Source organism: Mixophyes fleayi, chromosome 1 (assembly GCF_038048845.1).
Source record: "Mixophyes fleayi isolate aMixFle1 chromosome 1, aMixFle1.hap1, whole genome shotgun sequence".
In the NCBI taxonomy this organism is placed as follows: domain Eukaryota; kingdom Metazoa; phylum Chordata; class Amphibia; order Anura; family Limnodynastidae; genus Mixophyes; species Mixophyes fleayi.
The window spans coordinates 316534814-316547790 of NC_134402.1; the positions used below are offsets into that span (position 1 = coordinate 316534814).

At 37.7% G+C, this 12977-nt stretch overlaps 1 protein-coding gene across 1 annotated transcript; it reads left to right on the forward strand.

The window, feature by feature from the left end:
* The first annotated feature begins 4344 nt into the window (after window positions 1-4344).
* On the forward strand, window positions 4345-5310 carry LOC142152310 (olfactory receptor 13G1-like). The gene has a single exon (XM_075208859.1). It carries the CDS (start codon window positions 4345-4347, stop codon window positions 5308-5310), a length of 966 nt encoding a protein of 321 aa, XP_075064960.1.
* Window positions 5311-12977: the final 7667 nt, after the last annotated feature.

Here is a 12977-nt window from a genome sequence, read left to right on the forward strand (position 1 = left end):
CTCATAATGTGAGTATTAAAGTCCGTCTTCCACTTGTCTCCCTCTCTAATGCGTATAAGGTTATAAGCGTCTCTGAGGTAAATTTTTGAGAAAATGGTGGCAGATTTGTATATATTGATATACATTTATATCTAGAGATATAGATATGTATCCACATATGTGGCCAAATAAGACAGAAATTAACGGCAAGGGATATGTGTTTTTGACCGTGATTTTATTCAGGCCGCGATAGTTTATGCAGGATCTCAGACTGACATCTCTTTTGGCCACGAAGAAACATCCAGCTCCTACTGGAGACTTGGAGGGGTGGATAAATACTTTTTCCAGGTTCTCCTCCACATACTGTTCCATAGCTTGGGTCTCTGGAACAGATGAGGAATACAGACGCCCTTTGGGTAATTTAGAACCAGGCACGAGATCCATACCACAATCATAGTCCCAAAGAGGCGGGAGAGAGTCAGCCTTCTTTTTACAGAACACATCACCGAAGTCCTGGTAAGGTGCAGGTAACAATTCTGGATAAAGCTGTAGAACTCTAAGAGGTAGGGTCAAGCATGTGAAAGAGCACTCTGGACTCCAACGGATGATCTCCCCCTTTATCCAATCAATAAGGGGATTATGACTCTGCAGCCAAGGATACCCCAGAACCAAAGGAGCGGAGGGACAGGTGATCAGGAAGAATGAGAGCTCCTCCATATTGAGAGCGTCTACAGATAAGCGAACCAATGGAGTCTTAGTGAGTATTCGCCCCCCCACCAAGGGATTACCATCCAAGCCGGAGGCGGTAATGCTCGAACCCGTTTTGACTTCAGGAATACCAAGCGTTTGAGCCAAGAGTATATCCAGAAAGTTCCCCTTGCACAATAAGACTTTGATCTGGTCTTCAAACCTTCAAGTGTTCTCTGAAATCCCACCTCTTCAGCAAGCTTACAGTATTCCTCAACCACCCGCTTAACCTGACTAGGTTACCCTCTTAGCACCCTTCACACAGTTCACACAAAATAACAACCCTCTGGCTCCCAGACCACCATTACTGTGTGAGTTGATCAGATAGCTCACTAAGCACTTTTACCTTTGCCATCTAGCTGGACCAAAATGCAATATTAACCTAATGTATCTAACTCCCATTGTCCCATGGATTGTAAACTTGCAAGCATAGCCTTCCTACCTCTCTGTCTGTGTTACCCAGTATTGTTTTATTATTATGTTTGATCCCAACTGTAAAGCGCTATGGAATTTGCTGGCTCTGTATAAATAAATGTTGTTGATGATATTCATATTCCTCCATAATATATTAATATAACAATATTGTCTGCATAATACAATGAAAAATAAAAAAATAAAAATTGCCCCATAAGTTCATTGTAAATATTTTTGCCCACAATCAATGAATAATGATTTCCACAATCCTTCATAAGTCAATGATGTCTCCTCCTTTCTTCAAAAGCAGGTATAAAAAAAGCTGTCTTTGTTCTGTCCGTTTTCTGTCGGTTTTGACTAAACATCTGACGGTTTGGGTGCTTTGCAACTGCCACACATCACTACCGGTTTTATATTCAAGCTTTAAACCACCCTATATTAAATGTGGTAGTTTGTAGCACTAAACTGCCAGCAATATGTGGCGATATGCAGCTGTTTCACACCTCCACCAAACACAATTTTTAAAATATATCTACCCCAGAGTGCTGAATACACAAGTTTTACGACACAAGTCATCTTGAAATAGAACAGAATTGTGTTCCAGACCACAAAACAATGCAACTGTATGGGAAAGCAGTGAAAAAGAAGCATGCTGTCTGTGAAAGTAGACAAAGCATGCTCTTTCACTCACATAGGGTATGTTAAAAACTGCTTGGGTGTAGCAATGGTGACAGCCTGTTGTCTCCAAAATCATTTACTTCTTAAGGCTACAGCGAATGTCTACAAGAGCAAAGAAACAGAAAGAGGACCGAGCTGCTGCATATTGGAATATTGGGACGCAAGGTGTATGTACATGTTCCAAAAGATAAGTGGAATAAGTGGAAAGCTCATGCAAAATACAAATTGTGGTGGACTGCATTGAGTAGTGGCACACAGTGTGGGGTCATCGTGTCATGTTAGGAACCAGTCCCAGATTAATGCAGGGAATTCCAAAACATTATTGTCCAAGGGGACAGTGCACTAACAGAAAAATACAGTTATAGAAAAATTATACTGCTGGTACTTTACTTTGAAATATTTTCAATACTTAGGACACTGTTTTTTAATGTGCCCTTGTCAGTTACAGTAGAAACAGAAAAAGGGCTACCTGTCCAAAGAGAGTGATTAGGAGTAATTATGCTTCTTGGTTACATTCCTTCATCTGCTTACCTGGAGCCCTGAAGTTGGTTCCATGTTAAAACAAATACCCTTATTAATCTGGCATTTATATTTGAAATGATAAAATCTGTTTATCTCTAATTATTTATTTATTATTTATTTAAACTTTATCAATATACACATGTCTCCTTTTTCCTCTCCACAAAAATATAAATGCTATAGCTTCTCATGTCGCCAAACTGCACCAAGAGCATCCGGACACCTTTTTTTTTTTTTAATAAAGAAACCACACTGAAGTGTAGAAAACTCATAACCATTTGAGATTACCCAATTCCCCCTTTGTTATTAACACGCATATCCTGTCAGCCCACAGGGATAGCTTTAAATAAAACTTTAGAAATATCTTTCTACTGTCTATTAAAAAATGCGTATCTGGGGCTGTCTTAACCTCTACATAGGCAGCAAGTACACAAACATGCCTTTACTGTACTTGGCCTATGTTGGAATGCCCCATTCCTCCCCCTTTCTGCCTGTCTAAGCATAAGTACTTACACTTACATGGGTACTTACACTTATGTATTTTTCATGCGCATAAACAGTAGGGATATGCATATTTTAAAATGGATGCACATCCAACTCTAGATGAGGCCCATACTGTTCCAAATTAGGAAAAATGCCACTCTTGCTTAAACATACTTGACATTCATTCCTAAATTATCCCCTTTAAACCATTTGTTTGTGTTATGTTTTCTTAGATTCCCATTGTGGTTTTTTACAACATCAGTTTTTCTACAACAACAAATGAAAATGTATTCCTTTGATGAAAATATTTTTGACTGTAATTATTTAAATTGTACAGGGCATTTTGTATACTTAGTCGCTATATTCCCTAGTTAAAAACCCTGAAGGCTCTAAGTGTAAGGGTGTTTTATTATATATACAGTCTACATTTAATTCAATAGTGTAGTCAATAGAGAATGATAGCCTGAGGATGACACTACAAGGTAAGATGAAAGGCTATATGGTGTTTTACTGGGACAAATATTTGTTATAAATTAACCAACTGATTATTTTCCTATCTAATATGTAACATTATTGTGGGCAAAAATACACAACTTCCTGCTTAATTTGTACAATAATCACAAGGATTTATTTTTAGCATGTACAGAATATATTGACTAGCAATCTTTAGATTATAGTTCCCCTTTTGCAGTGCATCCACCTTTACTTTTCTACTAAATAGGAGTTTAGCAGATTAATACTAGCTAGATACATATTTTTTGGCCAAATAATTTAATTAGGCATTGGTTTAAAATAAAATTAAGTTGACCATTATTCTCATCCAGAAACTAAAATGTGAATTTACAAATATAATATGGAATGGTATCAGCAGAATGACAAAGCAAAATTAAAAGCAGATTGTATCATTTGAACATTGCAGCTCTTTGAAATGGCCTGTTCTGCCACAAAATTTGACTTGTACAAAGTTTCTTAGTGATTTCACTCGTCGCTATATATCATACTATGTTTACACTAGTTAGATATTTTCATCATGATCAATAACAGTAAAGAGTGGGATCCCCTTCCATGATAACTTAACTTTGAAGAAATAATTGCAAAGTAAAGTTTTTTTTGTAATTTATGATATTTGCTAAATTAGTTTGCCTTGATTCATTTTTTACATTGAAATAAAGATTTCAGATCCAAACTGTTCAAATCCATTAAAAAAAGACAAAGCTCAAGGGTTTACTTATTACCATTTTCTCGTGATTGTATGCTATTAAGAAAAAAGCAAAAAATACTTTTTTTTTTAATATGTGCAACATTTTATTCTTTTTGAATCTAGGAATTATACCTTTTATTCAGACATACACCAAATTTCATTTTAGAGAATATGTCTAAAAAAATCCACATTCCAGAACACGTTCCCCACCTCTTATTTCAATCTATCAATATTCAAAATCAGTATTGATTTAGGAACTTTCGTCAATCTGATGACCTGTACCATTTTTTTTGCTTCTTGAACAGATGTAATGACATTGCAGCATGAAGACCAATGATTCTCTAGTGTCTGAATTTATTATTTTAGGTTTGTCTACACGTCCAGAATTGGAAACAGTCCTATTCATCCTGTTTTTAATCATTTACGCCGTGGCTTTGATTGGTAACTTAATTATCCTTATTCTTGCCATTATCGATCCTGGTCTTAACACACCTATGTACTTTTTCTTGGGATTTTTGTCCTTTCTTGACATCTGTTGTACATCAGCTACTTTACCTAAGATGCTCACAGGCTATGTGACAAAATCTAAGGTCATACCATATTATGGGTGTGTTGCCCAGTTATTTTTCTTCACTTGGCCCATGGGTGTTGAGCTTCTACTACTTACAGTCATGGCATATGACCGGTTTATTGCAATTGGCCATCCACTGCGTTATGGTACAATAATTAACCGTAGGGTCTGCATTAACATAGCAATCATTATTACAGTTATTGGCTCACTCAATTCCATGACGCATACATATTGTACCTTCCGACTCCCATACTGTAATGACAATAAAATAAACCATTTTTTCTGTGAGATAATGCCTTTGCTAAAACTGGCGTGTGGTGATACCTACATAAATGAGATTGTGGTGTTTACTGCTGATTTTATCCTTGGCATTTGCTGTTTCCTCCTGACTTGTATTTCTTATGTCTTTATAATCAACACCATACTAAAGATACGTTCTGCAGAAGGCAAACGCAAGGCTTTCTCCACTTGTGCCTCGCACATAATAATTGTGTCCATGTATTATGGAGCTGTGATTTTCACCTACATCCGTCCCAGGTCTAGCCTGTCTCTTGAAAAAGATAAAATAGTGTCTGCATTATATGCTGTAATTACACCCACTTTTAATCCTATAATATATAGCCTAAGGAATAAAGAAGTGAAAGAGGCATTCAAAAGGGCTGTTAAGAGTCTGGTCCATTTAAAGAACATAAGGGCAAAGTTCATCTGCTCTCTGTAGTCCTTTAAGGGAAAGAAATATTGGGGTGAATTGCATTGTGCATGAAGCCCTATCAGCGCCTTGCTTAATGTGTGCCTATGCTCACATGTATTGCAGTAAGTAAAACATTGCTGGTTATTGCTCGTACCTCTTTGTGGTGTGAGCAGAAACCAGCTGGTAACACAGCTTTAACTACAGCTCAGTTGCTATTAAAACATGTATTCTCCCGTTTGAGTTTTCCATAGGTGATCAATAATGGATTCCACTTCATTGGACAGGTTATGAAATACATTTGTAACCTGCTGGAGATCCAGCAAAAGCAGCAGAATTTCATGTACATTATCAGCCCCAATTGACAGGTATGATTGAAAGAATGAACCATACCTAAAAGGGAATAATGTCCGAATGTATTTAAGATAAATGGAACGATTGCACTTATCAGCCACTGGTCATGCTACTCACTGATAGAGGCAATCCTAATAAAAATAGAAAAGTCTCTAATTCTCTCTTATAAACACTTCTCATGAAAATAACCATTCAGATAATTTCCATCAGACCCTTAATAAATCTTTACAGCATTTCTTTTGTGAGATTTATTTTATATATGCATTTGTAGCAATCAGTACATGATACCTACCTCATAAAATACTTCTACAACACTCATAAACCATAAAGTATCATGTAGGCAATTTGGCCACTTAGAAAACAAAGTATGGAGTTACTCTCTTTTTTTATAGTCTTATTGGATCATGATACAATCTGTAACTGTACTGTCATTCCTGTGAGCACATATAAGCCTCCCTTAAATCTATTCCTCTGAAACACAGATAGGTTCATTTACTCAATGCATATGTATTGCCCCAATGATTCTTTTTCAGACCCTTACCCAAGTGAGAAAAGTCACAATCCATACAGGACACACCGTTTTTGTGCCCACCTAATAATCTGCACATGAGACTCATTACCACATTTCAACAATTTTGCAGACATCAAATACCCTCATCTAGTTGCTTTTCAGAGCTCTCTGGTAAGGAATGTTCATGTTGGCAGAACAAGCAAAGAAGCAAGATATAGATCCATTTCTGCTGTAATTGAAACTGCTAAATGAAAGGGGGATCTATCAAACTTCTTGCAGGAGGCAAAATCTATTCTTGTATTATGTAGCCAACTACAAATAAAATCTCTCTATATGAAAGAAATAGGAATTACAATCCGGTTAAATGCTACAAGTGGATTTTTGATCATGTGATGTGTATGTAATTTAAGGCTTATAATATAAGATAACAAACAACAGGAGATCATATTTTGAAATATATACTGTTTATTCTTACATTATTTAAACACAGAAGTGAGGTTTAGTTTATCCTGCTATTTTAGAGAGCACTTTTTGCACAATCACTTAATTTCACTTGCATTGTTTTTAAATATTTTGCTACCCATGATGATTCAGTAACAGATCAAAATTATATTTTTTTGTGAATGCTACTAAAAGCTGCAATTTTATTATAAATCAAATAAGAGTGCCTCAATAAACACAATTTTCTTCTTTCTCTTTTTGTTTTAATAAAAGTACTCGATTTGAAATGTGTGAGTGCAGCCCCGTGAAATGTTTGAAATGAAATATAGTTAGTACAAATTAACAAAGCAGGGGTTAGTGAATTACTTCAGTGTGGTTGGCTCTCTATTAAACTTAAAAGCCAGGTTTATCTGCTAAGTACTGATACATGTTTCCTGCTGGGTGGCCTGGAAACTGTGACAGTTAGTTGCAGTCACATATAGCAGCGCGTCTTACGGGGACCTCAATAAGTGACTGCTGTGTTGTTTTATTATTCACTTATCCTTGCTTTGTTTACAACAACCATGCCAAGAGGCTGCCATTGAGGACGTCGATGTGGTGGAACCCTTACAGGTCACCCAGAGTGCAGTTCAAAGATCTTACCATCAAGAATATTATTGTCACAATCAATGTATAACAAAGCAACTCATATGGCACTTGCATTGAACATCATCATCATCATCATCATCATTTATTTATATAGCGCCACTTATTCCGCAGCGCTGTACAGAGAACTCATTCACATCAGTCCCTGCCCCATTGGAGCTTACAGTCTAAATTCCCTAATATAGACACACACTCACACACATAGACATATACATATACATACAGACAGAGAGGTAGAGACTAGGGTCAATTTTTGATAGCAGCCAATTAACCTACCAGTATGTTTTTGGAGTGTGGGAGGAAACCGGAGCACCCGGAGGAAACCCACGCAAACACAGGGAGAACATACAAACTCCACACACAGATAAGGCCATGGTCGGGAATCGAACTCATGACCCCAGTGCTGCGAAGCACAAGTGCTAACCACTAGGCCACTGTGCAGACATATTCGCCACATTACTACTCTTGGTTCCTATGGACGTGCAATGTGTGAACTGTGGTGCCCTATAATTTTTGGTAGAGTAGATTAACAGCCATTTTTCACACTGATGTCACAATGGAAAGGTTTTGCTGCCAATGTGGTTGTTTCGCGATATTTAGCAGAACTGTTTTATGTCAACTAACCTCAAATTACGTACTCATTATCAGGGTCATCTTTCCCATTGGGCACAATGGGCAGGTGCCCAGGGGCCCTGCAGCCCAGGGGGGCCCGTCAGAGGCAGCAAAAAAAAAAAAAAAACCTGGAAAAAAAAAAAAAGACAATACTTACCTTGCAGTCAGCTGGCGATCCGGCTCCCTCCATGGTCTCCTCCTCTGTGCGGTGCTCGCAGTGCATGTTGGGTGTGATGTCATCATGCCCGCCCGACATCTATTGCGGAGCGCGACGGAAGAGGAGACCATGGAGGGAGCTGGATCGCCAGCTGACCGCAAGGTAAGTATTGTCTTTTTCCAGTTTTTTTTTTTTTTGCTGCTTTTGACGGGCCCCCCTGGGCTGCGGGGCCTATATATATATATATATATATATATATAATCATATATTTTTTTTGTATATATAGGGGCCCCGGGGGCCCAAGATGTTCTTAAGAGGGCCCTGCTCATTATCTCCAAAAAATCTTATTGTTTCTTATTGTATTTCACTCTTGCTTTTACAATTTGGCAAGTGTCTTCTCTAAAATTATTCATATTCTAGGATGTGTTTGTGTTTGTGCCAATGGTTTGTATTTTTTCTTTGGTTTGTATTAACTGCATTGCAAACATCAAATAAAAATTACAGAGAAGAAATATATGCATTATATAATTTGGGAAAACTAATGAAAAGAAAGATCTCTTTTGGAGTGCGATCAGGCTGGATGTAAGACTGTAAATACAGGTTTTCGAGAAGACTGGACAAACATGTACATGTAGTAAAGTAGTGCACTTTAAAGCTTAAAATTGATTGAGAACACACAAGAGTGATACATATCATAAATACTTTATTTAATATTTTTTTCTTGGAAAGAAAACATTATCTTGCTGGTGAATAAGAAATTGTACCGATCTCTATGGCATAAAGGGTGCCTGTGTAGATATTTTTAATCTTCTACATTACTATAATAGGGATGTGAGGGTCACATTGCACACTATCTCTCCTGTCCATATATGCAGGGCTACCAAAAGCAATTTCAGGCCCCTATACAGCAACCTTTTTGGGACAGTTTAATAGTCACTGAGCGGGAGTGTCCACACCAGGTTAGTAGTTTCTCCCACTGCAGAGGCCAGCCAGTGCCCCCAGACTGCTCCTCCCCCTCTTGGCACCCCTGCGCATACGACCCAACGTGCCAAACCACCAAGCACCTTGGTTTGACAGGTAGAAGCCACAGAACACCAATAACAGCACTGGAAAACAGTTTTGCTTTATAATATGAATGAGTTCATGAATGATATTAAACAGATAAGTTATTACAATATAAAACATATACACAAATACATTTATATATCAACTGCAGTTACCACATAAAATATAAAAACACTTTAAAATGTATCAGCATCTCTGTAAGAGATGTAAAAAGAGAACCACCTGCAATCAAGTAAACTAGGGGAGCTACACAGCAAAAACTTAAAAAAAGTCTCTAGTATAGATGTTTAGTAGCAATGCGGAAAACTCTGTGAGCCTTGATATAATAAAAATAGTTATAACTAATTTGGACTTAATGCCACATCCAGAGTACACATATATTTAGACAAGCTCAGTTTTCCATACAAAGGCGATACTTTGCAAATCAGTATGTCTGCAACCTGATGAATCCCTCTCCCAGCCAAGGTACAATGAGTTTGCAATGGTATTTGCTTGATAAGGTATCTTTCATCCATGCTGGTTTCCCAACTGAGACATCATATGAGCGCCAAGGCTGCAAGCTTGAAAATGTGGGCTATCTGGCTTCTTAGACTAGCTTTGATCAACTTGATGTAGAAGACATTGTTGAAATGACTTTAAGGTTACTTCACACCACCTGTAATCTGAACCCAGCAATCCTTCTAATAGGGTGTATTGATGTAACTGGTCCAATATTTACCAAAACAGTATAACACTCTTTGCAGACCGGCATTTTTACCTGAACTGCTATAGGAAGCAGGTGCAGAACTATTCTAAAAAAAAATCTTCTTTAGGCTTAGACTGCATGACTAACTACAGACCAGTATCAAATCTTCCAATTCTAGGGAAGATTTTTGAAAAAGTGGTTGTAAATAATCTGGATACTTGTCTGTCGACCCACAATATTTATGATCCATTACAGTCAGGATTTAGGAGATAACATAGTACTCAAACAGACGCTGTGTGCATGCTGAATGATCTTCTAATGGCAAGAAACTGAATCCTGATAAAAGAGAGGTTCTTATGAGAAGTGCTCACTGTCAAATAAAAGATTGCTTCTGGGTCAACCAACTGCGCTTAAGCTTGAGGGTTCAGAGTTGGAAAACTCTGATCATATTGGGAATATTAGTGTTGGATTTGATTATGGTTTGACCTCTAAACATCAGTTTTCAGCTACAATCAAATCTTAATTTTTCATCTGAAGAACATTGCCAAAATCAAGCACTTAATTCCCTCAGAAGATATTCCTACACTCGTACATGCATTTCTTCATGTTTTGACTACTGCAATGCACTCTACTTGGGTCTCTCAGAATAAGAGCTTGCAGCTGGTACAAAATGCAGCAGTAGGTTGTTACTTAACCAGTCCCGATACTGCTACAAAACACGTTTTCCATCCCTTCACTGCCTACCTGTAAAATGGCAAATGTGTTTCAAGTTTGACTTATTAATAATCAAGGCCCTACATAAACAGGGTACTTTACACTTCTGATTCTTTATGCTCTTACTCGCTCAATTAGATCCCAAAATGAAGAAACTAATAGCCATATCTCAGTTGGGGCTTGAGCTTTTGGCTTTGTGGCTCCTACTTTCTGGAACTCGCTGCCTTACACAGTCCGTGTAGCCCCTGCTCTAGAAATCTTCAAAAACAGACTAAAGACTGACCTGTTTACTAAAGCTTTTCTTTAATGCCCCTTATTTTTTTAAAAACACAAAAAAGCAAATTCTTAGCTCTATTTTCTGTACTCTGTTAATCCTTCATATGTTTATTTTGTATCATGTGTTTTTTAATCTGTAGATGAGTGATTTGGGGCGAATGCTATATAAATATGTTATCAAATAATATATATTATTATTATTATTATTATTATTATTATTATTATTATTACAATTTTGGTTAGAAAGTTATTTTGTATCAATAAAACACAGCAGCCAGGCATGCACAATTTATAATTTCACAATTTTGTGACTGGAGCCCATTCACAATTTCTGATGCCAAGTTCTATGAGTTCTATGACTCAAATGCATCAACCATGATTATATGGTGTCCATTTTTATATTAATTATAAGCACACAGTAGAAGCACAAGACAAAAGCCAAATGGCACTTAATGATCAATGATTACTATGGAAATAGTAATATTGTTTTATTGGTATTACTGAAATCATATAAATGAAGAAAAGCACATAATATCACATAATAAAGAAGAATAGCAATGATAAAAATATATATACATTAAAACAGACCTGCCACAAGGTTAAAACATACCAGGTGCAGCTCCCAGAAAGGGTGTACCTAAGGTCCCCTAAATAGAAAATGAACATGATAAACATAGGAAGGACAGCTAGCATGTGCAAAAAAGGTAAATGTATTATATTATAGCATAAGAATAAAGATACAAATGCAATAAAAAAATCAGTGCTATAAAACTGAATAGATATAAGTAACTAACAATATTGAAGTAGGATGTCTATCTAATATATATAAGCCTAGCGGTGTGTGTGTGTGTGTGTGTGTGGAAAAAACTATTTTCTCAGAAAGGGCTCATCCAATTGACCTGAAATTTGGTATACTGACATTATTTGACAAAAAAATTATAATAGTGAAGTCAGTTAACTTCCATCATCCCCCCTTCCCCCCGTTGGAGGGGTTGTAAAGGCTAAATTTACGAGTTGAGGGCTCAAACTCTTGACTCCTTCCGGAATGCCAAGGCACAGATTAAGATTGAAAGTTGGAAGCATTATTATGCTATTGAGAAATCTGAATGTTAAGAGAGGACTGTGCAATGGCACTCGATTAGTAGTGACAGCACTGAAAACAAATGTGATACAAGCAGAAGTTTTGACTGGCTCTGCTGAAGGAGAGAAGGTGATGACTTATGTCCATCCGAAACAGGACTGCCGTTTAAGCTAAGACGGCGGCAGTTCCCTTTGAAGGCGGCATTTGCTATGACCATTAACAAGTCACAGGGTCAAACACTTGATATTTATTTACCAGAGCCTGTCTTTGGTCATGGACAATTGTATGTCGCATTTTAACGAGTACGGAGAAGCAGTGATGTAAAAGTGCAGGTTATGAATACTGCCCTTCAAGGAAGACTGATTGAGCACAGCGATAAGGTGTTTAGCAGAAACGTTGTGTATCTAGAGGTTTTAGAACAGTAAGACGATGGAGATTAAGGATGTGGCGATGAAGATGAAGGATGAGGTGATGGAGAAGAATGATGAGGTGGTGACATGTGGACAAAACAACGTTAAAAAAGGGCACTTACGTCGGGAAGTAACGCTCCTCCCCTGAGGAGGCCTGGCCTAGCCCCAAATGCATGACAAGAACCTTTTTAACACCTTAAGTAGCTTGATTTGACTAGAATGCATGAGTATCATGCACGGGTTAACTTGTATATATATATATATATATATATATATATATATATATCAGTGGCGGATCCAGGGGGGGGGCGATCAGGGCATTCACCCCCCCCTAGCAGCAAAAAGCTAGGTCCCAGCCGCCAAGCAAAATAGGAGGGGCGGGGCTAAGCACGAGCGGTGGGCGGGGCTCAATGTGGGCCAGCCAATCAGAGTGGGCCCATCCGGCGCGCAAAACGGGAGGGGGCAGGGCCAATCACTGGCGAAAGGCGGGGTTTAACGCAGGCCAGCCAATCAGAGTAAAGGAGGGGCGTGATTATGCAAAATCGCCCGCCCTAAACATAAAGTGTAGGTCCGCCCCTGATATATATATATATATATATATATATATACCGTATATACTCGAGTATAAGTCGACCCGAATATAAGCCGAGGCACTTATTTTTACCACAAAAAACTGGGAAAACTTATTGACTATATAAGCCTAGGGTGGGAAATGCAGCAGCTACTGGTAAGTTTCAAAAATAAAA

Bases quoted from the DNA above. Each gene is read 5' to 3' on its own strand.
- LOC142152310 (XM_075208859.1), top strand. From the start codon at position 4,345: ATGAAGACCAATGATTCTCTAGTGTCTGAATTTATTATTTTAGGTTTG.